A 25,806-nucleotide genomic window follows, 5' to 3' on the forward strand; every position below is an offset into this window, starting at 1 on the left:
CAATCTGTTGCATCCTGTAGCCGTGGTTCTATGTATATTTTAAGGTCACAGTTTCTGACCATCTCTCTGCTTTTCTGCTGCACAGAGAGGATGAGCCAATCCAGGCACCCCATCCCCAGAGCCACATCGCTGCTTGCACCACCACTGCTGTCAAGTGTACCTGCCTGGAGACAGGGTGACCTGTGGCTGGCTGCTGCACAGAGGAACGCGGCTGCCAAGCAGTTAACCAATTACAATGGGAGGCAGGTTCATTTCCGCTCTACTGTGAGGAGGAGCTCTGTTTATTAAATGGAATGTCACCAGGCCAGAGGGGAAATGTCCCTGTCCAGCCTTGAAGAGGGCGTGCTGGTGAGTAATAAACACATGCTGACTTGCTAGCGTCCCTCTGAATCCCAGATGGGTGGCTGGTCTGAAGCCTTCTGGGTAACTGCACGGGTCAGAGCTTTTAACACTATTCTGATTAAACACAAGGCAACTGCCTAGCTGCAGAAGCCTCTGCTGAGTTGAGTCTTGTCTGAGTCATTTACACCAGTGGTTTTCAGTCAGGGATACGCCTCAGTCTTCCAGGGGGTACGTCAGCTCAACTAAATAGTTTTACGTAGTTTTAAATAGTTTGGCTAGTTTTACAACAGGCTCCATAAAAGGCACTAGTGAAGTCAGAACAAACTAAAGTTTCATACAGACAATGACTTGTTTATGCTGCCCTGTATACGCTAGATTGAAATGGAAGTACAATATTTATATTCCAACTGATTTATTGTATAATTGTATGGTAAAAATGATAGTCAGCAGGTTTTTGTAGTAATAGTGTGCTGTGACACTTGTATTTTTATATCTGATTTTGTAAGTAAATAGTTCTGAAATTTGAGGGTGTGCAAGACAAATCAGGCTCCTGAAAGGGGCACAGAGGTCTGGATAGGTTGAGAGCCACAGACTTACACAGCTGACAGCTCAAGCAGTGACTTCCAGACTGTGCAGCGATTCCAAAAACCCCTCCGATAGCCCCGGATGCTGCAGAACAAACCCACGTTCACCCAATCTGAGCTCTGGGTTCCACCTCCCAAGCAGCCATTATTGGGGGCGGGGGAGTGAAGGTGCAAAGTGCAGGGAGTCCTAGCTGGCACACGTGATCTTTCTGTGTAACCGTCTATGAATTCATATATTTCCTCTTAGCCAACGCCACTGACTGACACGCCTGACAATGTTTGTGATCTTCCTAGAGAACCCCATCAGGTTCTCCTCCCAGTTACTGGGATTGCTCCATGGGGCACTTCTGTTACACTGCATGGTATGATGGGGCTCCTAAGTCTGTCTGTCATGCCAAGCAGGGCTACCTGGGATACCCTGCTCCTGCAGCTGACTTACCAGACGGGGGAAATGGAAGCCCCTGGATCCCTAGGAGGTACAAGAGCTCAGTTAAGCTGCTGGGCTGGCCTGGCTAGGCTGTACTAACTTTCATCCTCCGGAGCAGAGGCATCGCTCTCAGGGCTGTTTCTAGGATTTGGAGGTGTCTTTGCAGGCACCCAGCCCACTCCATTCTGTGATGTTTGTAGTGAGGCAGTGGTGCAAGGAGAGCCCAGGCATGCTTGGGACTCCCAGTGAGTGGGTCAGCACAAGAGACTAGCAGAAGGGGCTGTCTGGTGTCACTGTTGTCCCTGTGAACTGGCAGCCTTGGTAAACTATGAGTAGGGCCCCCACCAAATTCACAGTCCATTTTGGTCAATGTCATGGTCATAGGATTTAAAAAATAGTACATTTCATGGTTTTAGTGATTGAAATCTGAAATTTAACAGTGTTGTCATTGTAGGAGGGTGGGGGTGTGTGTGTCTCTGCCCTTACTTCAAAACTGCTGCTGGCAGGGCAATCCCTTCAGAGCTGGGCACCCAGCCAATAGCCGCTGCTCTCTAGCTGCCCATCGCTGAAGGCAGACAAGGGGTGACAATACTGTGACCCCCTCCCCCTAAAATAATCTTGTGACCCATCCACCCACCCCCAGGGCTCTGTGCAGTGGGAGGGCCCCAGAGCTCAAGCTGCAGTGTGAGCCTGAACATCTACACGGCAATTAAACAGCCCCTTAGCTGGCATGGGCCAACTCCATGTTTTTCATTGCAGTGTAGACATACCGGCTGAACCAGCCACTAAGGGTAACACACCAGTGCTATCTGATAGGGGTTTTGGGTCTCTGCCGCCACTCTATTCAGAACCCAGGTGCTGGTCAGGAGGAGGCCCAGAAAAATGTTCTTGTGGTCTCCAAAGTGAATCGGGCCAGTCTAAAAATCATGCTGCACTTCAGGCATAGCCAGTGAAGAGTGCCAGGCAGGTGTGGGGCTGTCCTGGCTGCCCGGCCTGGGAAGGAGGCGGCTGCTGCTGCATCCGGCACTAGCTAGAGGTTTTTGCTGGTGGTTGCTGTAAAACAGGCCTGCGTTTTCAGAAGGACTCAGCAGCCACAATTGGGATCTGAGTTTCAAAAGAGCCTGTTTTTCTCTCTAACTAAAGAAGTGGCTGGATTTTTCCAAAGACTCAGCATATTGGGTACATGTGAGGTGCCGAGCGCTCTTGACAAATCTGGCCGTAAGTGTCACAGTGGGAGCTGCCAGGTGTTGAGCACTTGCCCATGAAGCTTGGGCAGGGCTCACTTTGTGCCAGTTCCTAGCCCTGGCACCTCTGGGCCTGCTGCATCAGTTATGAAAGTAAAAAATGCTTGAGCCCTGGCACCTCTTTCATTACAAATCAAGCACTGGGCTCAGGGCCAGATTTTCATGAGGTATGTTGCTGTGCCGGTGAGCATGGAGGCATAAGAATTAATGGCGCAGTTCGACCAGCAGATCGAATGGGCTCACTCTATTGTGTCCACTGAATCTGCCTCCTGCAAGGCCCATAGCCCGGTCCCTGCAGAAGATGGGACAGGGCACATTTTGTGATGTGTGGGGCAGGAAGCCCCTTTCTCCTCTGCCCATGGGGTGGGCTCCGAGCAGGCACATAGTGACATCACAGCCCTGCTGCAACCAAAAGCCTTGGGGGTGGGCATGGTGGAAGGTGACTGTGGTGAGAGCTGAGAGGAGAAGCTAGTTTGAAGGCCTTGGCCCTCAATGTGCTTTGAGGGGTTGGTGAAGTAGGGTTGCCAACTCCCCCGGATTGGCTGGGAGTCTACCGGAATCGGCATTGATCTCCCAGTGATGACTGAAAGCAATCCGGGAGATTTTAATAGGTTACTAAAAGTCTGGTTGGCAGCACAGCTGGGCTAAGGCAGGCTCCCTACCTGCCCTGGCTCCGTGTGGCTCCTGGAAGCAGCTGGCATGTCCGGCTCCTAGCCGCAGGGGTGGCCAGCAGGTCGCCACACGCTGCCCCCACCCCGAGTGCTGGCTCCACAGCTCCCATTGACTGGGAACCACGGCCAGTGGAAGCTGTGGGGGTGGTGCCTGCAGGCAGGAGAGCACACACAGCAACCTGGCTGCCCTCTGAGCCTAGAAGCCGGAGGGACATGCCAGTCACTTCTGGGAGCCACCCAAGGTAAGTGCTGCCTGGCCAGAACCCACAACCTAATGCCCAGCCTGGAGCCCCCTCCTGCACTCTGAACCCCTCAATCCCAGCCCAGGGCCCCCTTCTGCACCCCAAACCCCTCATCCTCAGCCCCATCCCAGAGCCCACACCCCCTCCCACACTCCAACCTCCTTCCCCAGCCCAGAGCCCACTCCCATACCCTGAACCCCTCATTTCTGGCCCCACGCTGGAGTCAGCGCCCTCAGCCAGAGTCCTCACCCCATCCCAACCCCCTGCCCCAGCTGAGTGAGAGTGGGGGAGAGAGCGATGGAGGGAGGGGGATGGAGTGAGCAGGGGGTGGGGCCTTGAAGAAGGGGTGGGGCAGAGGCATGGCCTCAGGAAAGGGGTGAGACTGGGGGTGGCACAAGAGTGTTTGGTTTTGTGCTATTAGAAAGTTTTCAACCCTAAGGTGAAAAGGGGCTGGAGGGTTCATCTTCCTAGGAAAGTGACAAAGGGTTAAAACAGTGGCAAAGAGGAACAATGAAATAAACTCCATGTGCACTGAAGTATCTAGAGTAACTTTAAAAATAAGGCAAAAAATGGCTGATTTCATACCAAATCTAGGATAGGAGGTTTAGACCCTGATCCTGCAGTTGGCTAATATAGATGGGCCTGGCTTTTTCCTTGCCAACGGTCACTTTAATTCTTGCCTATTTTTTTTTTTGTCCTTTATCTGTCTTTCTAAATTTGAAAATAACCCTGCCAGGGAGGGAGAATGGGGGAAGTCCTCTCCCTGCACACACTGTCCCATGGGCCTGGTTTGGCTAAATCTGTATTTTATTAGTGTTTTTCCAGAACATCTATCACAGCAATTCTCAAACTGGGGGTCGGAATCCCAAAGTGGGTTGGGACTCCAGGGCTTCAGCTGTGGGCGGTGGGGCTCAGATTACAAGCCTGGTGGGGCTTTGGCTTTGCCCTTGCCACCCTCCCGCCCCTACATATCTGGGGCAGCAGGGCTCAGGCTTCGTTCCCCGCTCCTGGGGTGGTGGTGGTGTAATTTTTGTTGTCCAAAGGGGGTCACAGTGCAATGACATTTGAGAACCCCTGCTCTATCACATTGATGGGGCCTGGAAGTGATTCTGCTGATTTGAGGAAAGCCGCTGTCGGTTACAAAAATCACATGCTGACATGACCTAGCTAAGGAAACTAGCTGCTGCTTCGATTGTCCCTGTGCGCCTCCCAGAAGCATGAACACCCCTGGCTTGTCTAACCAGGGACTCTTGTCTTCTGGCCGTGCTGGAACAAGAGTATGAGGAGCACCCTGGTACAGGCAGCAGGACTGAGATTGTAGGCACCTCAGGAGTTGGTGGAAAGGAAGAGTCTTTTGTAGCATTATCTCTGGCCAAGGATTCCAACTGCTCCTCCATCTAGAGACTAGTTCTCAACTAATAGCAGCCAGGGCTTGTATTTGGCAATAGTGAGGGAGTCGCCTAGGCTGGAATTGTGTTTTGAGTCCTGGCTGGTTCCAGTGCAAATACAACCTGCCAGAATACAGAGTTGAAAACAAATCGAGGAACGTGGTCTCTTGAGACCTGTCCCTTGACATGACCTTTGTCCTTGCAATGTAAACTTGCCAAGTGAAAAAAACATAGGCAGATCTGTGGGGGAGGTGGGCCCTATGTTTTCTGAGTGCTAGATGTGTCCTGAACCAAAACTCCCACTCCACATCCCAGAACCATGGGGAGTGGGGGAAAGAAGGGGGTAGGGTTTGTATCTGAAGCGTCCAATCCAATTTCAAAACAAGCACATCTGTCCCTTTTTGCTTTAGCCTTGTTAGACTGTAATTCTGTCCCTTTACTAACCAACAGCTAGAGGTGGCTAAGCCTTAAATCTTGTCCATTCCTTGCCTGCAAGAATGTGCAGACATCAAACTCTAGCTGTGGAACAGACTTCTAATTTAGCAGTCACCCTGGATCTGGCATGAGCAGTATTAAATACAGGGTCAGCTATTGCTAAGAGGCTGCTCCACTGCTGTTGTTTAACATATGTGTTGTCCTTGAAGTTATCAGGTTTTTTAAAGAGATCAAACAGTCCCACACTTCGTACAGATTAACTGCTCTGGGCTTGTTCCATATATTTAATTTTACTCTTGACTTTGCAATCGTTGACCTTCTGATTCCATTAAATCTGATCCCAGTCAAAAATAGTTTCAGACTCGTGGCTGCTGGATTTAACCAGTGCATTATCTCTTCCACAATAAGGAAAGGGCTCTTGAGGCAAGGTAAAGTTGGATGGAATGCTCTCCCATGTTCCTTACTGCCTGACCTAAACAATAGAACAGGGTGAACTGTAATAGTGAGGTTCCCTTTACATATTCACTTTAAACTGGAAATCTCACAATACCAAAGCTTTCTAACACAGACCTGATTGATACAGTGAGAATAGTCTCTTGCAAGACTTCTGCGCTTGGCTAAAACCAAAAGGCACAGAGAAATGAGTAAGCACAGAGAAATATCCCAGTAATATGAGGTAAGCGGAGCCTTGTGCGTAATGTGATTGTGACTTACATTGCTGCAAAATTGTGGATTATTTTTAAATTGCTTCGTAACTTTGCTTCAGATGCTTGGCTTTCATTTAAGCAAAAGTAGTAATCCTTGGCCTTTATGGTTGGGAAGATACTAAACCAATGCTGTGATGTTTGCCTGAGTCTGCAGCTCTGAAAAAGTGTGAGCTGCCCAGTTCATTCCAGTGGGGGTTTAATTCTGAAACATGATGCCACTTTGAGTGCTAGCATGAACTATTTCACATGGCTGATCACTGTTGCATAAACATCCAGCTACTGCACGTGCATGTCAATTTTGCATGTAGGGGCAGATGTCGGAGGAGGTACGCAGTCAAGCAGCAAGTTGCCTTGGGTGGGGAACAAGGAATTCAAACTCCCTCCTTCCAGTTTTAGTTCCTCTGCTGGCGAGAGAGAGTGCGCGATCCCATCCCATCCCCAGCTCCAAAACCATCAGATCCCTCTTGGACACCAAAATCGGCTTCCATATCTTCATGAGTGTCAAAAACCCCAGCTGCTCCATGTCCAAACAGTTCCTGCTTTCTCCCTCCCCCCCACACCTTATACAGCATAGATACATTGATCTGCAGCATAAGGAATGTTGAACATCAGGAGAAGCATACAAAAAAATTAATATTGGAATACACCAGTTACACACAGAGCCCTGATTGGATTAGATGGGGTGGGGGTGAAGGAGAAAAGGCTTGGTGCACTATTTGGGGTCCCTACTGCATAATTTAGATCTCATGTGTCCTCATAGTACCTTGGAAATCAGAGGAATTACCCCCACCTTTTATTTGTTTAAAGAGTTCCGGGTTGGTTTTCAGTTGCGAGCTGAGGGGCTGATTGATTTGATCTGATCCCATCCCCTTACCTCCTCATGACACTTGGCTTAACAAGGGCTTGGGGCAAATCCCAAATAGTGTAGCCCACCAGCTTGCAAGGTGGCTAACATAGTAGTTGTTAATACTTCCCATCTAAGGGGTGCAAGTTGCAGGGACTATCAGGTCCCTAATGAAAAAGCTAAGCTCCTGAAAGATCTTAACCCTAGCATGAAATTGGAAACTAGCTTGGGGTGTGTGTGTGTATGTGTGGTTCTGCCCGCCCCACTGGGACTTTGTATCTGTCCCGCACTCATCCCCTTAGTACTGGAGTGGATTATATGAAAGTTGATTGTTGTCCCTGCTGGGAAGAGTGGTGCATAATCATGTTTTATGTTTACATATTCTTACTGTGAGAAAGTTATGGGGAAGGGCAGTCTTGCACTCTGTTCTGAAAGCAATGAGATCCATGGTCATTCTAATCTCTTACAGAAGATTTTCTGCAGCCGATGGACCCTCTGCAGAGAGAGCTCAGATCCCAGTTTTGAGCCTCTGAGATGGCCAGTGTAGCAGAATCTGGATTTGCACTAATTTGAAATGGTTAATTAAATTTTAATAGCATAAAACACTTGTAAAGTGTGTTGGTAACTCTTCTCATTTCCCATTGCAAATGTCTCAGTACTACAGTATGTGCCACAGTTTCTCTTAAATTAAAATTGTGACTTTCCCATTTTTTACCATGACAAAACTGCCACCTTTGTAATGACTTCTTATCACAAGCTTATCCCTCGCTGTTAAACTCCCCGGCTTGTAGGAAAGCAGAAGTGACCTTTCTGTCATTTGACAAACCAAGCCAGCCTACACAGCACACACAGATCCTTTCCAGGGCTGCACTTCAATTACAGGACCCGTTGATATCTGTGTAAATTAGGTTGGTGTTCTGGCATTGGCACATTTGACATGGGTGAGTCCAAAAGAACATCAAGTCCCTAGCATGCTGTTACAACCTACTGAGTGGTGGTCCTGAAATGAGTTGCATAATAGCCAGGACTGGTTCTTGGGGGCTGAGAGATTGGTCAGACACCCCTCTATCAGTGAGCAGAATCTAACTCCTAGCTAGCAGAAGCTCTGAGGAATCTTCTGTGGAATCAGACGGGTCAGAAATGAACATTAAGTTCTAATAAAAGATCAGCCACCATAAAGTGGATTTAAAAATACCAGGAACAAGCTGATAATTGCAGTCCCTTTGGCTCTCCTCAGAGCTTGTGCTTTTTATTGGAGCTGGTGGGAACTAGGGTGCCTCAGGCCAGACAGATGGTCATAGGTCTCCTGGTTGACTCAAGGAAAAGGAAATGAATTTCTCAATCCTGTCATTTGTATTGTGGCTGAACGCACCACATAGTGAGGAAGTGAAAGAACCAAGCCGTGTTACCGGAATTGAACCTGGGGCCTCCAGAACTGTACACGTGAGCCTCTGCAGCTTGAACTGAATTCCCTATCTGGGAGCTGCTGTGGCAGAGTTATATCCCCTGTGGACTGTGGTCACGGGGGGACGAGTAACTTACTGAACAGTGAGTTGCACAAGAACAAAGAACTAAGCAGAGTGCAGATGGCCTCCAGCTTTTAAAGTTGTCAAGCAAGATGCATTCTCATGCATTGTCCTACCTGAATGAAATATTGGGATTGCACTCTGTTCTGAAGTCTTGCAGGATGTGGAGAGATGGGGTGAGGCTGAGACTGGTGGCAACCCTTATAGACTAGGGAAGCACTAGCAGTGCTTCATTATGCATCTCTACTATCCTGCAGCATCTCCTACTATTCCAAAACTAGGTCTGTTGATGGACCCTGTCAATCAGTCCACACTGAGTTAAATTACATTTTCTCCTTTGTGGACAAATTTCCTTGGACTAGGAGCACAGCCTCCAACTCATGTCCACTTAGGGCCTTATGCAGAATTTGCAGCTAGTCGTGCAGCAGAGGGAAATTATTAAACTAACCCACTGTCCCATCTCCTCCTCTTTGTGTAGCTGATATTACTTGGCTTTGTCCAGGCTCTGGATAACATTGGATTGCAGCTTGAATTTTATTTTTGTGCAGTTGTGTTACAAGGCTTTCCACTGATGGTCTGTGGTGCGCTTCTAACAGGAGATATTGTACTGGTGATCCAAGCCACGTTTGCAGTAATGCTTAAACTAGCATATGAGTTTTAATTGGGAAGAACCGCTGAAGCACTAAGCGATGTCTGCTTGTTTCTACTCAAGAGACTGAAGTTTTGGTAAGTTCAGGTAATGTAACTAAGTAATTCTCTACAACATGTGCTCTGAGTGCTTCAGTGGGTGGATGCAAGTGCTCAGATATTATAGTGATAGGCCATCACTTCCATACACTGAATTTGGATTTTCTGGATAACCTGGTGACACTCCATTTATCAAATCCAAATGGCTTAGATCAGTTGGTAACTTGGTTTGTTTGAAGCTTCATCTCCCTCCCTTCTGCAGCTCTCCATCTCTGGGATACTTCTGCTCCTGACTTTTTTCTGCATCTTTGGAGGCCAGCTGTTCCGAGCTGACTTTGCTCCCTCTTCGCACAAGTTCTCAGCTTTCAGCTTGCTTACAGGGTTGGTTTCTTGTTAGTGGTTCTCAAGACACTAAAATAGTGTTTACATTCAAGTGGCAAAAACAAAACCAAACAAAAAAACAGGTTGGTAATCAGAATGAGGTGATTGCTGAGGTTCAGTATCCTCTCATCTGCCAGGGTTAGAAGCAGATACTTTATATGCTCTGAATCCCAGCTCTTAGATGGTATCCCACTTGTCAGATATCAAACATTTTCTAGGGTTGGTGATTCGCCAGACACTAGTCTCAAAAGCTCACTGGTCCCTTGGTTTGGCTATGTCACTTTTTAAAATCCCTGGTCTGGGATTGAAAATAGCAAATCCCAGATTCTGAATCAGTGACACTTTTAATTCCCTACAGGCCTTGTCTAGGTAAAGTCTGCTATCATTGGTCATTATGGGAGAATGAACCCAGCACTAAAAGCACAGGGCATCTATAGTTGTAGGAATGCAAGTGTGAATAGGCCGCCTGTGCTTCAACCACTACGTTGCCTAGACCTGACCTGAGCAAAGTTAGGTGATACTGGTTAAAATGTCAGTACCCGTTCTTCTAGTGCTCCTACTATTCCTCCCACCGGGGAGCTGCCCTTGTGCTAGTGGAAAGGTGACGGACATAAAGGAAAATGCCAGTGTAGTCACAGCCACAGCGCACTCTACTTCTGCTTCATTTACTGGGATGACTTCCTCTCCTCCGCTTGTCTTGTCACGATCTCATTTCCAATGGTTTCGGTGTTTTTGCTGAATATTCAGTCCTTCCCCATGTCTCCAACCAGATGCCACAGAACCTCTGAGCTCTCTCATTTTGTCAACTAAAAAACAAAACAAAAAATTAAATTCCTTTCCTGTTTCTTCCACAATTCAGGCGCCAAAGACTCACTTGAAAGCTACTCTGTGCCCTTTTGGGGTCAGGAAGGCTGAGAACTACCTGCTGGACCCCCCTGGTAACAAGACTGCAGCATGCAGGTTTGTTTAAAAAAGCACAATGCAAGCATTTTGGGATCAAGGGCTATTTCCCCATTACTGTGCCAGAGGACAAAGTACACGTGTTCCTGGCTTTTAGAATTACAACCTTGGAATGAGACTCAAGGCAAACTGCTCATTGGGAAGCCTGTGTAAGGCCCACATTTGGTACAGGATGCCCAGAACTCATGGCTGTTTTAAAATATTTGGCAGATATTTTATTCTGGTCAAGATGACGCATGTCAACACACTATAATAAGTGATTTTATATTGGATTTAAATCCTGCTGGGTTCTTGGATTCTCTCTCAGCATCAGGGTACTGGACTAGATGACCTTTCGAGGTCCCTTCAGGTTCTATGATTCTTCACACCCTGTACCTTGTGGGTTGTGCTGTTCAGTTGCAGCTGTGTGTATTTTTACATCAGAACTCCTGTGTGTTGTAAATAGGAGTCCAGTTTTATAACTCCATGCAAAAGTGTTTTAGGTTCCCTTTATCCTTCTGGCTCCTGTCCAAATATCCGCCCTTGTTTATAAAATATGGAGTGCACAGTATCACTTGACATGAAATAATCCCCAAACACAGTAAAATTCCAACCAAACCAGTTTGAAATTGCATAGCTGAGTTCAGTGGAGTATTTTAAGGGAAGACGCATGATTACCCAACATATTAGCCCTGTGTTTTCATGGCTACCCTGCCATGCTATTCTTCTGCTTTTGGTTAGTAACTGGCTTGCTGTCCCAATATATTCGTGTACCCTCCATGGAGAGGATTCTCAATTTTGCCAGAAATAGTACAGGATCAGAGTGATATGTCAGTGTGCTCATGAATACTCCTAGAGTTATGTATAGGCTGACCCTGAAACATCTGTCAGTGGTGTCATTATTATATATAGGCTTGGAAGGGTTAGATCTTTATCAGTCGATGTTGGTAAAGGTCAATTTCATACACACAACCAATGAAAAAAATATTGCCACTGATAGACTGAAATGTACAAAAAGGCAATGAGAAATGGCATTTGAGAACTTAGTCTGATCTAAGGATATTTGTTTTTTTGACATGTGATGTTGACTACTTGTATTTAACTTTTGAATTTCAGCATGTCATTAGATTCTGATCCCTCACATAGTCTCTCACAACTGAACATTTAAACAGATATCCATTTATTAAGCATTTTATCTAAAGAATTTGTTACAAAATATTGAATTCTGCCAAGCCTACTTATCTATTTGTGCTCTTATCCCCTGGATCCGAAACAAACATTCAAGGTCCAGTTTACTTGTTGGTTTCCCACATGCCAGTTTTACAGTGATTCTGTTTCAGCATCCTGAAAAATAGCAGCTTTGATGAAGAAAGTTACTGACAGGAGAACAATTATTGGTATAGCAATAGGCACCTGTTTATATAAATTGCTTACTCAAGACATCAGCCAAGATTAACTTCTGATAGAATTACTGGGTTGGAGTAAGGCTTTTTTAAAACAGAAGAGGAAACTCTAGTCCCCTTGTTTGTTTTTAAGGGTCTTTGCTAGTGAAAAGCTGCCATCTGTTTCTTAGTGGATGAAGTGTGTTTAGGGATACAGCTGTATCCCTATCTCTCAATCTGTTAATATTTATGAAGGATGTGAGGGGACAGAATGGGGTCTAGTTGTTGTTCAGGATGTAGGAGCCTGAACTTCTGGCTATGGTAATTGTCCCTGTCCCTTATTCAGAGCCCCATGCAGAAGAAACAGACCCTATGTATTTTGCTATCCTAGGTTGTACTCCGCCCTGGATGAATAATGCCCCAAACGAACAAGATGAGAATGCCGATTCTCCTAATACTTTTTCTTGTTGGCCTGCAACAGGGTCTTTTCCCCATGAGACACAACCTCTAACAGAAGCTGTCTTTACATGTATATGGGTGGTGGTGGGGAAGATAGGTGGGGTTTGTTTTTTTGGTGGGGGGAGGGTCCCTCTAAGCTGCCCCCCTGCAGGCAGGCCTAATGCAATGTAAATGAGCGGGAGTGGGTGAGAGAACAAGGCAGGGGAAACCAGGGGCCTCTCTCCAGCAGAGAGAGAGACCCCCGCCCCGCCCTGCCCTGGGCCTGGCGTTATCCCTGTCTGCAGGGCCGCGCACCGCCCCTCTGCAAGGGGCTGGGGGGCTGCCGTTTGCAGAGGGTCCTACCCCCACCCTCGCATGCTGCTGCCACCTGCCCCCGCCCTGCAGGGGGCGCCCCCCGCCGCGTGCCCCCCACGTCCTGCACCCGACCCTCCCGCTGCACATCGTGCGGGGCCACAGGACCGCGGAGAACGTTCCAGACCCGGCGAGCGCTGCGGCACCGGCAGGGAGAGTACAGTAGCCGGCCGGCGCGGGGGCTGCCGGGAAGTGTCGTTCCTGCCCCCTAGGCTCGGCTCCGCAGCCGTACCCGCGGGGACTACGAGTCCCGTCGTTCCTCGCGCGAGACTCGGCACCGCGCAGGCGCAGTGGGGAGACCGGCGCCGCTATAAGGTTGTGGTTTGGCTGCGGGGGCCGCTGAGTGCAGAAGCCGCAGCAGCGGGGCAGTAGCCGGGCGAGGTAACGGGCGGGGCGGGGTTATGGCTGGGTGGGGGTGGGCTGCATGGGGGCGGGGGCGGCACCCCCCACCACCGTGCACCAGGGACCGGTGAGGTGGGGCCGCCCCCGGGGTGGGAGAGGGGGGCCGGTGCCCCGGGCACCCAGGCGGGGCTCGTGTAGACCAGGCTGGGAGGGGACATTACCCCGCCCCCCCCCCCCCGGGATCCATGGGGGGGTACCGCTTGTGGCTCCGGGGGGCGGGATTGCAGTGTAGGGCTGGGGGTGCAGAGGGCAGTCAGGGCCGAGGACCCCTCCCTTGTTTATGCTGCGTGCAGGCGCTGCTGTTTGCACCGGGGGGAGGGGGGCTGCAAACGCCCGGTGTTAGGAAGGGGGGTGGGGGGGGCAGGTGGCTGCTCCCGTCTGCAGATCTGCAGGCGGGGTTGCTGGTGTCTGTGCGATAGTGGCGCTGGCACTGTAGCCAGTGGGTGCCGGGTGCGGCGGGCCCCACAGCGGGTGCTGCAGCAGAGATGATGGAGCATCCAGCAAGGTACCGCGAACGCTCTGGCTGCAAACCGAGGCCTGGCGGCAGCGAGATGAAGAATCATTCTCGCCCGGCGCAGACAAATAAATCCCAAGGCAGGCAGGGGTGGGGGCAAGGAGGAGGAGGCCCCTGTGTTTTTTTTTCCCCCGTGGATTCCTGCTTCCATGAGTGGATCTCTCTGGAGGGGCATAGTGGGAAACATTCTGGTTCTCTGTAAGTAAATAGGTTGTGTGGTAGCCGTGGGGGGTCCCGGGATATTAGAAAGGCAAGGTGGGTGAGGCAATATCTTGTGCTAGGCCAATTTCTGTCTCTCTCACCAACAAAAGTGGGTCCAATAAAAGCTGTTACTTGATCCACCTTGTAAATCAATAGGGCTAGTTGTAAATATGAGGCAAAGGGCATGTTACAGAAATAGCCTGGATAATGATCTTTAAGCAATTAATATGAGAGGGTGGTGGATGTTACTGCATATGATAGGGTTATGGTCCATTGCACCAGTACATTTTTCTGGCTGCAGTATGATTTTAAACTGACCTCTTCATAGTGACTTATTTTTTAAATCAACAACTACGGAGATCAAAAATGTAATGCTATGGGACAAGGTGACTTCAATGCAAGCAGTTTTATGGATGAATTTGCTATTATAACCTGAAAGAGTTAACAGTCTGAAATGCACGGCAGCACAAAGCATTTCTTTCTAAATAAATAGATTACATGCCTGCCTATACAATGTAAATACATTTTAATGCTTGTGCACATTTGTAATGAAGATGAATAGTACTTGTGTGGGAGAAAAAATTATCTTTAAGAAAGGCTTTTTTCATAGTGTCTGTGGGTGCTGTAGAGAAGACTGACAGTATCTTGTGCTAGATTTGTAGAGATGTATGCTGTATGTCCTATGGGCTTTGAAACTAGCATACTAATATGTAAAATTGTGCAATCAAGAAAATAGAGCTCTAGGTGTTTGATATTGAAGCATTTTTGAAAAACTTTTAATTTGCTAGAATCAAATGACTGATGTCTATCAATTAGTATTACATAGGATAGAAATACTTGAAAATTATAAGTGAGGGAGATGTTATAGTGGCCCTTCTGCACTGAGTCACTTTAGTCTCATGGATACTTTCGGATATCCTTTAACTAGCTCAGCAAGGGGTTCATGTGCTCTTGGATCAGTTCTCCACAAGGCACTGTGGAGTAGTTTGGTCACATGTTATAATAAGATTTCAAAATAGCTACCCAAGACCTTTGGTTAAAAAGCTTCCTATAAATCATGTAGGGTTGTTTAGGGCGTAGGATATATGTTTTAAAGTGGGATTTTAATTCTCTTTAGATTTTTCTGAGGTGAAAATACAACTGTACACCCTGGCGTTTACGGAAGGAGAGGATGAAAGACATCGACCTAGGAAAAGAGTATGTTATACCCAGTCCTGGGTATAGAAATGTGAGGGAGAGAGCCGGCTCGGAGCAGGAAGGTTTGAAATTCCAGCAAGCTAAATATAAGGTCAGTTTCTCTTTTCCACTCTCCATGTCTGTGTGTGGCTGCTTAATAAATTACATATAGCAACCCTTATTTTGCCATGCCAGCTTTGTCCAGGTTTGTTGCCTTGAAGGTCAATGATGGTCATTCTGCCTCTTGCATAGGAGAGGTCGTTGGACGGCATGCTGTATATATATTAACCTCTAGTGCAAAATTGCACTAGTGGGGGAGACTAGTGCTTAACAGATGCTCAAAACTGAAATAGATGTTTTCAAGAGTATTAAATAAACTAAATTGAATTATGCCAACTATTCTGACAAAGACCACATTTTCTGATGTACATTTATGGGGCTATCTATATAATTGTGGTGATATAAAGCCAAGGGAAATCTGTAAGCACAGGTCCGATTGAACCATTGGGATGATGCTTCTGAACACAGAAGCAACAGAAATGGCATGAAAACATAAAGAGCTCTTTGCTAATCATGCCCCAGTCAGCGCTAGCAGCTTAAAGACATTCTTAATCATGCATTGCGTTTTTTCAGGATTATTTTCCTGAAGCAGATGTTTAACTTGCCTTAGGAGTAGGAATTGTTTGTACTTAGCGGGATGAATTAGAATCTTTTATTATATCCGTATACACTAGTTCTTTACTATTTAGTGCTGATTGTGTTTCCTGTGCTGGACACAAGTAGTTAATTGTCCCTGCCAGTTAAGAACCAAACTCTGGCATTGGCTCTGCCATTCAGCTGCTGTGCTAGTCTTCTCCAGTGTTATCAGGACTAGTGAGTTTATGATGGGTTAATAAGAATGGAGTTATGCATATGTATATGGGTAGCTAGCTGGTAATCGTAATGGGAACATAAATGCTGCAAGACAAATCGGTGTACAGAAAAAAACTACTCAATAAATCTTGACAATCATGATCCACTTTTGTGAAAGGTGTAGCTCAGAACCAGTTATTTATGCCAATTCAAGTTAGATGAGGGATGTTTACTATGACTACTGACACTTGAAATCTATTGGGGCATATCTTTTTCACAAGAACTCTTTTATCTAAATGCTAAGGAAATAAATACTAGTTTAAACAACGAATAAAATAAGTGATTAATACTGCAAACATGTCTTGCTTATATTTGGATTCTCTATTATTTGTATATGCACACAATATGAAACTCTAGTAAACATGCTAATTTGTCAGAATTCATAGTAAACACCCTAGAAAGATCACCTGTCTGAAATCCCCAGTATGAAAAATAGGTTTGTCACTTTTCTCATGCCAAAAAAAAAGAGTTTTTGGTTTTTAAAGCAAGTACTGTATTGAGAATGTTGTTGTAAAGGCTAATATTAAATGTCAGGTAATCGTACTTTACACGTAAAAACACAGTTCAGATCAATGGCAATCAAGTTCCTTTTTTGGCAGTTGGTTTTAATCCTGGCTAAAGCATTGCACTACTAGAGGCTGAAATGTTATCGAATGGTCTGTTCTGCAGTGGGGCAGAATGCTGAGTGCTGTGTATACTTGCATTCTCTGCAGTTCTCTTAGTTTCTGCACAGTCTCTGTGACTCAGCATAATATCGATAACAGTCATTGTTCAGGGCAAGTCGGAACATCTGACTTCTGCTTTAATGCGGGCAGTGATACTGAAGCAGGGCTCCTCTGAAGTCATGGTGCAGCTTCTGAGCAGCATTGATTACGTTATTATGATTGGCTTACAACCAATATACATTATCCAGTAGCAACTCTTCACTGTTGAATTGGTGGTGACAACAGTGTTACCATTGGTGGGCAGCCTTGTTTCTTTCCTAGCCAATGGGTTTTTAGTCCAGCTGTAGCCATATTAGGATGGTTCTTCTGATTGGCCTGCATCCTAAGAACATGCAGTGAGCCTATTAAAGCTTCTGGGAATGAGCTGCTGTTTACCTCCAAGGGAGCTGCAGTTAGCCCAGTACACCTTGTACTGATTGTGGTGGTGTGCTCAGGGGTTCCAAGAGAATAATTTGAAGAAGAAATAAGCTTCATGGTCATTTGCTTTGAAATTCACTTTGAGCTACAGTTCAGGATCTTTGGAGATGCACCTCTCTACCTGGTCCCACTGAGGAGTTCCCTGCTGTGGATGGTCAGGAAAGGCCATGCACCCTCTGAGTGTTTGGAGCTTGAGGGGTGCCTGCTGTGTGGAACACTCTGTACCTTTGTCAGCCACAAGTGTGGAATTCTGAGTGGAAGGCTGAGAACAAAGATGGGATGAATAGTCCAGGGCTCCAGGCTGGACAGGGAGCGGTAGGACTGGGTTATGTATTTATATAGATTTAAAAAAAAAAAAAAAAAAAAAAGTCAAATGGTTAACAGAGAAGGACAAAACAGGAAGAGCTCGGATTATTAAAAAAAAAAAAAAGGTCAGAAAACAGGTAAGCCTCAAAGAGGGGACAATAAGATTTAGAAAGGACTGGTGTAGAACAATAGTGTGTGTGTGTGTGTGTGTGTGTGAGTAAAAATAAAAAAACAACCCTCAAATCAGGTTTATTTTTTTAATATCAAGTGGTTGCTTGTCTGTCATTGTTACTCTTTTTTTAGAGGTGAGAGTGCTTGCGCGCACACGGATTGCCTAGCACAGTGGAGCCTGGTCAATAGTGCCCAGAAGACCCAATCAGATAGTACAAATAAATAATGTGAGGGTCCTGGCAGAGAGCACTCAAACAATCTTGGTCAGTGTTGTTAAATGTAGAACAAACAACATGTACAGAACACTTTTTTTTACTAAGCAACGTCAATTTATTTTACTACATTGCTAAATGTAGCTAATGCTAGCTGGATTGCTAATGTTGTAGTTTTGTTGTTCCCAATTACAACACAGCTGTAAAGTAGGTTGTGTGAAACTAGAGTTTCTGTTCAATGAAGTTGCCGCTACAAAGATCTGAAATGAAAATGCTGAAATGTGGTGGTTCAGAGCTGTACTGCATTGAAACCGAGCCTCAAATGTACCACAGTACACGTGTTGCAAAGTCTGCTGCCAGAGAAGTGTTTGCACAGCTTTTATTCTGAGAAGAAGAAGATGGGCGTGTTCATTTCCTCCTGTCCATGCAGAGGGTCATGAAGGCACGTGCCTCGTCTCATCCTGAGGGGGTGTCATCTTCATTGGCTCTCATAAGTAGTGGGGACCTGCAAAGTAAGTGGAATGCTGAGTAATGACACTGGCTTCCTTTTGTAAAGTGCTTTGAGATCCATAGATGAAAAATGTGATGTAAGAACTAGATGGTGGCATGAATGTATGTATTTTATTTTTTATTAGTCACTGGGTTCTGATGCTTCCAGGCAAGGCTGCAGCTGCACCAGACCAGATTTGCCTCTGAGTGTGTCTTTCAAGTCCTGGCCTCTGTGTTTCTCCATGTGTTTAAAAACTGCTTTTAAGAAGTAGTAGTTGTGCACATCCTACTTAATAAATTGAGATCAGCAAAAGGTTCAGTTGTCTCCTAAATAAGACCTTTCATGGGCGAAAGGATGGTGTATGAGCCATTGCATAGCCAAGACCCAGGGGCTACTGGTGGATGTCATGTCAATCCCAGGTCGCTCTCCAATCCTGAGTGTGTGTGAAGATTGTGTCATTTTGTCCTAGGGAGTTCCCATTTGGATGCTCTTATTCCATCTCCTCCCAGGGCCTGGCACTGTGGCCACCAATCTTCTATCAAAAGAAGGCTAAAAGGGCTAATCTTAAATCTATAGGGATGGTTGGTAGGGGGTAAGTATAGTATTTGCTGAGTAAGTTGCTCTTTTCACAAAAGCCAAGGGTATCATGCTCACAGCACTACCAGATCTTGGCTGTGTGGACAAAAAGAGATTCTTTTTAGGAACAACATGGTATTTATCTCAAACAGGATTCTTGAAATATTAACTCCCAGTGCCCTGTCATACAGGTAAGACTAATCCCCAAGGTTTCCTGCTACCTGATGGAGGCATTGTCATAGAAACTTGGACCTGTGAAAAGTGTTTTGGGAACCTAAAAATTAAAAGAAATATGAATAAGAAATGAAAGTCTTATTGAAGCAAGGTGGATAAGTGTTTGTAATAACGAATTATACATGTGCTTTTGCCACACTGGATTTTTAAAAGCCATCTTGTAGAAGAGACTGTAATATTCTATTTTGTAAGATGCATTAAACACTTCACTTTGCTCCTGTATAAGGAGATGCTGTGCTAATTGGCACCATGATGCTTCACAATGTTTAATTTCCAGATGAAGTATGCTGCTTTCTGGCACTAACAAATATAAAGGTAGTTGGAGGGTTCCACAAACAATCATTTTACTGATGCTAAAAAGCCAACATGTCTTACCAGATATAATATATCCTGGATGTTTTAAAACATCCCATTAATATCTCACTAGAATTTTAATACATGAGTTAGTATCCTTTGTTCTCAAATTTCTTAACCATATACTTTAAAGTATATTGGAGACAGCATTGCTTATCTTTCGTTAGCTGGGACCTTATTGGGAGTTGTGTCCATGAAATCCACTGCAAAAAGAGACATGTTATAAGGAATGGAAATAATTTTACATTTCAGAAAAGCTTTAAGGGCTATGGTAGGAAGCAATTTAACAGGAAGGCCTAAAACCCAAAAGCATTTTGGAATAGTGATATGTAATACTCCTGGAAATTCCTGAGTTGAGTTGTCCTTAATTAATCTTGAAGCAGTTGTGTGTGTAATCTCTTAAAATTTATCTCTTCCCCTCCCCAACACACTCTGCTCAGGCGTAGGGTACACAACAAAAGGGAATGTGCTTCCCAGTGTGGGTAGACGGACACTAGCTCTGCTTCAGTTAGCATGTTAAAAATAGGGTGACCAGATATCCTGATATTAGGGACTTTATCTTATATAGGCAACCTATTTATCCTCCCACCCTGGTCCCATTCTGATTGGTCACCCTAGTTAAAAATAGCAGTGTGGTAGTGACTCGGGCTGGTCACCGTAGTACATACCCAGAGGGTGGCTAGCCTGAGCCACTGCTGCCATGGTCACTCTGCGACCTGTAGTACGCTCACTCAAGTAGAGCTAGTGTGTCTCTGTTGACCTGTGCTGGGAGGCATGCTCCCAGCTGCCACACAGACATACCCTTAAGCTCTTTGCCACGGGACCTGGATGTGACCACCTCTCAAACATGGCACAAACACTGGTGGTTAGTGCTGTACTCACATTGATTTCTTTTTGATCGTTGTGACTCATCAATAGAACCTGCTAAAAATATGCAGGTAAAATCCATGTTGTCGAGTTGGAGTGGGTGGAGCCCTAGAAATTCTCTCTTCAACCTTTTCCCATTCTCCCTATTCCTACCCAGGATTCCTTCCTGAATGCTCTGTTGGGTGAAGGCAGTTTGGCTAGGTAGACAAGTTTGCAGGCCTTGCAGGGATAGCACTGAACATCTGTAAGGCTTAAAGGTCTCGAGGGCTGGGATTCAGCACCACATTTTTAGGTCCTGAAACAGACAAAGATCCTGCCTACCCTAGGGAAACTCCTAAAAGTTTTCATTGTTGCTGACACCATTCACCTCCACCATGGGGCTGGTCAGTAGTATTGGGAGCCTGAGTGTAGACTGGCCACTGGCTGTTGCCAGCCAAAGTGTTCTCCGACCTACTCTGAGCATAAAGCCGATCAGCAATCGGCACAATTGCTATTAGACATTAGCAAGACTCCTATTACGTACTCTAGGAGCCCTACAAATGAATCTCACTGAGATTCAGGTACTGGGGGGGAAAAAAACGACCAAAATCTTTGGAAAATACCGATACACACATTTTCCAGATAATCTTTGAAATACTCAAGCACTCTTTAAAACAGTCTCTGTTCCCACGTAGTCAGTGGACTCAAATGGGCTTTAGAATTTGTTCTGAGCTGGCATTTTTTATATCTGAAGATGTTCCTATGTGGCTTTATTTGTAGGGGGTGTTTGAAGCTAATCCTGGTGGATTAGCTGTAGAAAGAGGGTGAAATGCCATTGGTGCCATTTATCAAGTATGACATACTTGGCACAAAGTTCTGAATTTGTTTGCTTAATTGCTGCCCAAGTGAGCAGATCCATCAACATTTGGCTGCGGTGGAGGCGATATACCGGGGCACAGTAAACGTGGCTGTGTTTACATGTATGCTTTTTGAAAACTTGTTGATAACAGTCTGTTCTGCCACTCTTACAACTGTGCTCACCAGCTTGAGGCATTTGTTTGCACATGTAAAATCTCGCAGCACATTGGAAGGTATCTTTGCATTAACTCGAGGCATTTAGCAAGCTCAGATCTAAACTGTTCTAGTATTTGGCAGTTTTACCTTCTCTTTATCTGCTACAACTTAAGTAGAGTCCAAGTCTGATTCTGGTCACTGTCTCATAGTTCAGTTTACTACAGCTGACATAGAAGAAAAACTGCATACAAGGTACACAGTCTCCAAATCCTGCAGCCAGAAATCTTAGACTTCACATCTCATACTGTAGTAATTAAATTTCTGGGTGCTGGAAATTAATGAATGAATGTTTTCATTCTGCACTTGGAGATTCCGGGACTGCAAGGAACCGTTCGTTTTATCAAAGCATACGGTAGGATATGCTTTGATAAAACGTGGGAGATCTAAGGGTATGTTTATCTGCAGTTAAACACCCAAGGCTGGCCCATGTCAGCTGGCTCAGGCTGTGGGGCTGTAAAATTGCGGCGTAGGCATTTTGGGCTTGGACTGGAGGGTCGCAGGTTCCCAGGGCTCGGGCTCCAGCCTGAGCCCAAATATCTACACTGTAGTTTTACAGCCCAAGACCTGCAAACCCCAGTCAGCTGCGGGTGTTTAATTGCGGTGTATACATACCCTAATGGTTTATCAGAGTGTTAATTTTCATCCATGAGTGGAAAAACACTCATTCTTAAAAAAACTCATCTTTGCTTCTGCCAAGCACTGAGCCTACACCTCATGTATTGGAGGAGAAATTCCACTTTTGTGCTGTTTCTGGTCTGCTAATGCTGAGAGTAAATTGCTGTAGTGGAGGAGTGCTGGTCCAGCAATTCCATCTGCTGGACTCCCATTGCTCCATGAAACTGTGCCCATGTCCTGTAGACTGAGGGAGCAGCGTATTGACCGGAGGGAGTGGATTGGTACTGCCATTATGGTAGTAGCATATGTTGTGCTGTCTTGCTATAGGAGGGAGGGGAGAAGAGAGCAGAGAAGGAACAGTTAGTCAGTGAAAGTGAGGTACAGAGACAAGGCAAGAGGTAAGATGACAGACAATGGGAAGTATTTTGGGTTGGATCTGACAGTGGGAGACCAAGAGGATAAACTCTGAAGGAATAAGTTGGAGGGGATAGTGGTTCTAAAAATCCAGTTTATGTCCACTTTTCTCAGTAGTTTGACTGCCCTGTAGTGGCGCTTCTGCACTACTGTTGGGAACTGGATTACAGTTCATTTACTAGAAGTTCTTACTAAAACAATCATGCACAGGGGAAGCCTGTCGCTGACAGTGCGTGTGTCGGGGGTAGAGAAAGTGGTTTCTGCGGTCAAGAGGAGGGAAATAGATAACAATACCATCTGTTTTCTTCAGCTTTTTTCTTTTCTTAAAGCTCTGAGCGTTCCTCTCCCCTCTGAGAGAACTATCCTACCAGCCTCTGAGCAGTTACACTAACCTAGGAGGACCTATGGTGTGGATCTCTAAGGCAGGGGTGGCCAACCTGAGCCTGAGAAGGAGCCAGAATTTACCAATGTACATTGCCAAAGAGCCAAAGTAATGTCAGCAGACCCCCAACCACTCCCCAGCGCCTCCCACCTGCTGGTAGCCCCCACCAATCAGCGCCTACTCCCCCTCCACCCACTGCAATCAGCTGTTTGACCTGCGCAGGAGGCCGTGGGTGGGAGGGGGGAGGAGCGAGGGCATGGCAGGCTCAGGGGAAGGGGCAGGGGCCTTGGGGGAAGGGCTGGAGTGGGGACAGGGCTTGGAGCAGAGCAGGGGGTTGAGCAATGAGCACCCCCCAGCACATTGGAAAGATAGCATCTCTAGCTCCCGCCCCAGAATCGGTGCCGAGGTAAGGAGCTGCATATTAACCTCTGAAGAGCCACATACGGCTCAGGAGCAACAGGTTGGCCACCCCTGCTCTGAGGTATAGGCAAGTGGGGAATGAGGGCAAGATTTATTCAGTTCAGATATTTGTATTGGCTCCACAAAAACATGCAACAGACTAAGACACAGCCCCCTTCTCTCTCTTTCCCCCCCCCCCCCCTTTATGGATACTCTCTCATGCACTCACCTGTCTTATGATACATGGACACAACAGGCTTTAAGAAAATAAAGTAGAATTTTTTTTTTAATTCTTTTTTTTCCCTTAAAAATACCAAGGCTATCAATGCTGCCTTTGCTGGAGGACTGCCTGGATGTCTTGAGTGTGTTTTCTGGGAGTGCTCTCGTCTTTGATTGCAGCATTCTAACTCCTTCATATTCATTAGAGGTTCTCTCTCTCAAGTGTTCGCTACTCATTAAGTTTAAATAGATCTTAACAAAAACAAATTGCCTAAAGCCCATCCCCTGAAGTGCTCAACATTGACTCTTGACTTGTTTGACTGCAGAACTAATGAACTGATGACACCGTCTTCTAGTGTAGATTTAAAAAAAGAAATCAAAGATCAGAAACTCTCAGGCCTTCTAAACTCTTCGTAAAGATTCAAAAATGTGTTCATAATAGGTCACTATTAAGTCCATAGTATGTCTCTAAAAAGAGTTTAAGCCTATTATGATTTTTTTGGAGGGGGGAAGCAGATCAATAATTACCCCTTACTTCCCCCCATGCCATAGAGCTTCAGCTGGGAAGGGAATGGATCCAACGCACACAGCTGTCGGCAAAAATTCCCCCACAGTCCCACTCAAGCAAAGAAGACATTGCATCGGTCTCTTCCCGAGGTAGATAGCTCAGTGTAGGCGCAAATGAGGTTCTTCACAAAGTAACACGAGAATTTGTTATAATGGGGGAAGAAATTGATTCTGTAACAGTCTAGACCGCCAGTTTACTCAGATTATCCATGGCCTGGAATAGGTCTGCTGTTTGGATCTTTACAGCCGCTGTTCTGCAGATAAAGAAACTCCTTTCCCTTCATCTGAACCACAGTATAAGACACGGATGCATGTGGTCAGATTTGCCGCTAGTCGTCTGCTTAGCAGTGCTCTGTGCCCCCTCCCCCCAAATTTATAATTTACTTTTTAAAAGCTTATTAGCTGTTCCTACAGTGCCAAGTCTTCCCACATGGCCTCTGGTTCTAACACAGAGCTGGAGTGTGTGCCCTACATATAGTGAAGAATCCTATCCAAGCAGTGCCTCCAGCGTTTTTGCAAGTGTCAGCCCCGTTAGCCTGAACTACAGACACAATTGGACAGGGCAGAAACTTTAATACTTGAACTGCAGGAATGTTGTAGGTACCTTAGGTAAGTGCTGTTGTGAAAGTTCCTGGCCATTTGTGTTAGATGATGTGATCCGCTTTATCAGAATAAATCAGTGCAGTGGTTCTCAAACTTTTTTTTTTTTCCCATGGACCACTTGAAAATTGCTGAGGGTCTCAGCGGACCACTTAACGATCTTTCCAAATGTTGTTTGTACCATTAGCTAAGTATTGTAAAGTACTTCGGATAAAAGCGCTATATTAAAAAAAAAAAACTGCATGGCCCCACTAATTAGGTGGGTGGCCCTTCATTCTCTTGTGCGCGCCTGGGCAGCCGCACACCTTAGAGGGAACTCCGCAGACCACGGTTTGAGAATCTCTGTTCTGGAGTGTTTACTTCTAGGAGACTATTTCCAGGCTCCTGCAGTGAAGAGCTGATCCATCTTTCTTATGTTCCAGTGAGAAAAGCAGCATTAATAGTGTCATGCTGTCTAGTAGCTCATAACTGAGAGTGCCCATCTCAGATCTGACTATCAGAAAACAGGGCAGACAATCCAAACTGGAGCTATATTCTATAACTAGGTTTCACCAAGGCAGTAACAAATGTGTACTCCTGGATTACTATATTAGTTTTACCATGGAGTCACAAACAGTTCTTGTAGGCTCTCCAGCACATCTTGCTGCCCAGACAAACTACGCTTCGTAATGAAAAGGTTATTAAAACCAAAAATCACCTTACATTATGTAGCCTGTAGAATTAACCTACTTGTATGCGTGTGTATGTGTATATATATATATATATATATAATTTTTTTTCTTATAGTTTAAGTATTTGGTTTATAGATTTATATTAAAATAAGTTTGGATGTAATGCAAGGGACCTACAGGCCATATCCTGTATGTTGAGCCAAGGCGAAGTTAGCATATCTGTGACTGGGACCTTTCACCCAGATAGCAAAGTTGGCTTGCATATGTCTGGCACCAGATTGCAAGTCAACACCCACACATGTATAAGACCGTTCACCTAGATAGATAATGATAGAATGGCATAGAGGGTTTCCAAGTCTGTACCCTTAGACTTAATAGGTAAACCACAAGGAAAGAACCAAAACAATCAGGAGAACAAAAATAAAGTGTGTGTATGATCTAATGTCATTAATATGTATGTACGTGTCATCAATACGTACAAACATACTAGCCTATGGAGTAAGTGTACCCTAACATTTTTGTGGGTGAGGAATGAAGTTTGGGCATAGGAGGAAGGATTTCAGGCACCTGTGCCCTATAAAAGAGGTGACCCACCTTGCTAGAGTAGACTAGGAGGCTGTACTTGGTTTTTCTTAAACTTTCTAAGTTCCAAGGGGACTAGGTGAAGCTTGGTTTCCCTAAGCTTTTGTTCTTAGTTTTGTTTATTAGGTTTTAATTTTA

At 45.7% G+C, this 25,806-nt stretch overlaps 1 protein-coding gene across 9 annotated transcripts in view; it reads left to right on the forward strand.

The window, feature by feature from the left end:
* Positions 1 to 331: 331 nt before the first annotated feature.
* The window catches only part of ABCC5 (ATP binding cassette subfamily C member 5), a 76,154-nt gene continuing 50,679 nt past the window's right edge, over positions 332 to 25,806 (forward strand). For 4 of the 9 annotated variants that reach the window (XM_034781423.1, XM_034781428.1, XM_034781432.1 and 1 more), the window contains exons 1-2: positions 12,886 to 12,990; positions 14,844 to 15,014. In XM_034781423.1, the coding sequence (XP_034637314.1) occupies positions 14,898 to 15,014 (117 nt within the window). In that variant the 5' untranslated portion in view covers positions 12,886 to 12,990; positions 14,844 to 14,897. Of the gene's footprint in view, positions 349 to 8,957; positions 9,137 to 10,337; positions 10,439 to 12,885; positions 12,991 to 13,493; positions 13,517 to 13,587; positions 13,724 to 14,843; positions 15,015 to 17,903; positions 18,158 to 25,806 lie in introns of those variants that run through there. The other 5 variants (XM_034781425.1, XM_034781424.1, XM_034781427.1 and 2 more) reach the window with 5 other exon arrangements.

This window comes from Trachemys scripta, chromosome 9 (genome assembly GCF_013100865.1).
Source record: "Trachemys scripta elegans isolate TJP31775 chromosome 9, CAS_Tse_1.0, whole genome shotgun sequence".
In the NCBI taxonomy this organism is placed as follows: Eukaryota; Metazoa; Chordata; order Testudines; family Emydidae; genus Trachemys; species Trachemys scripta.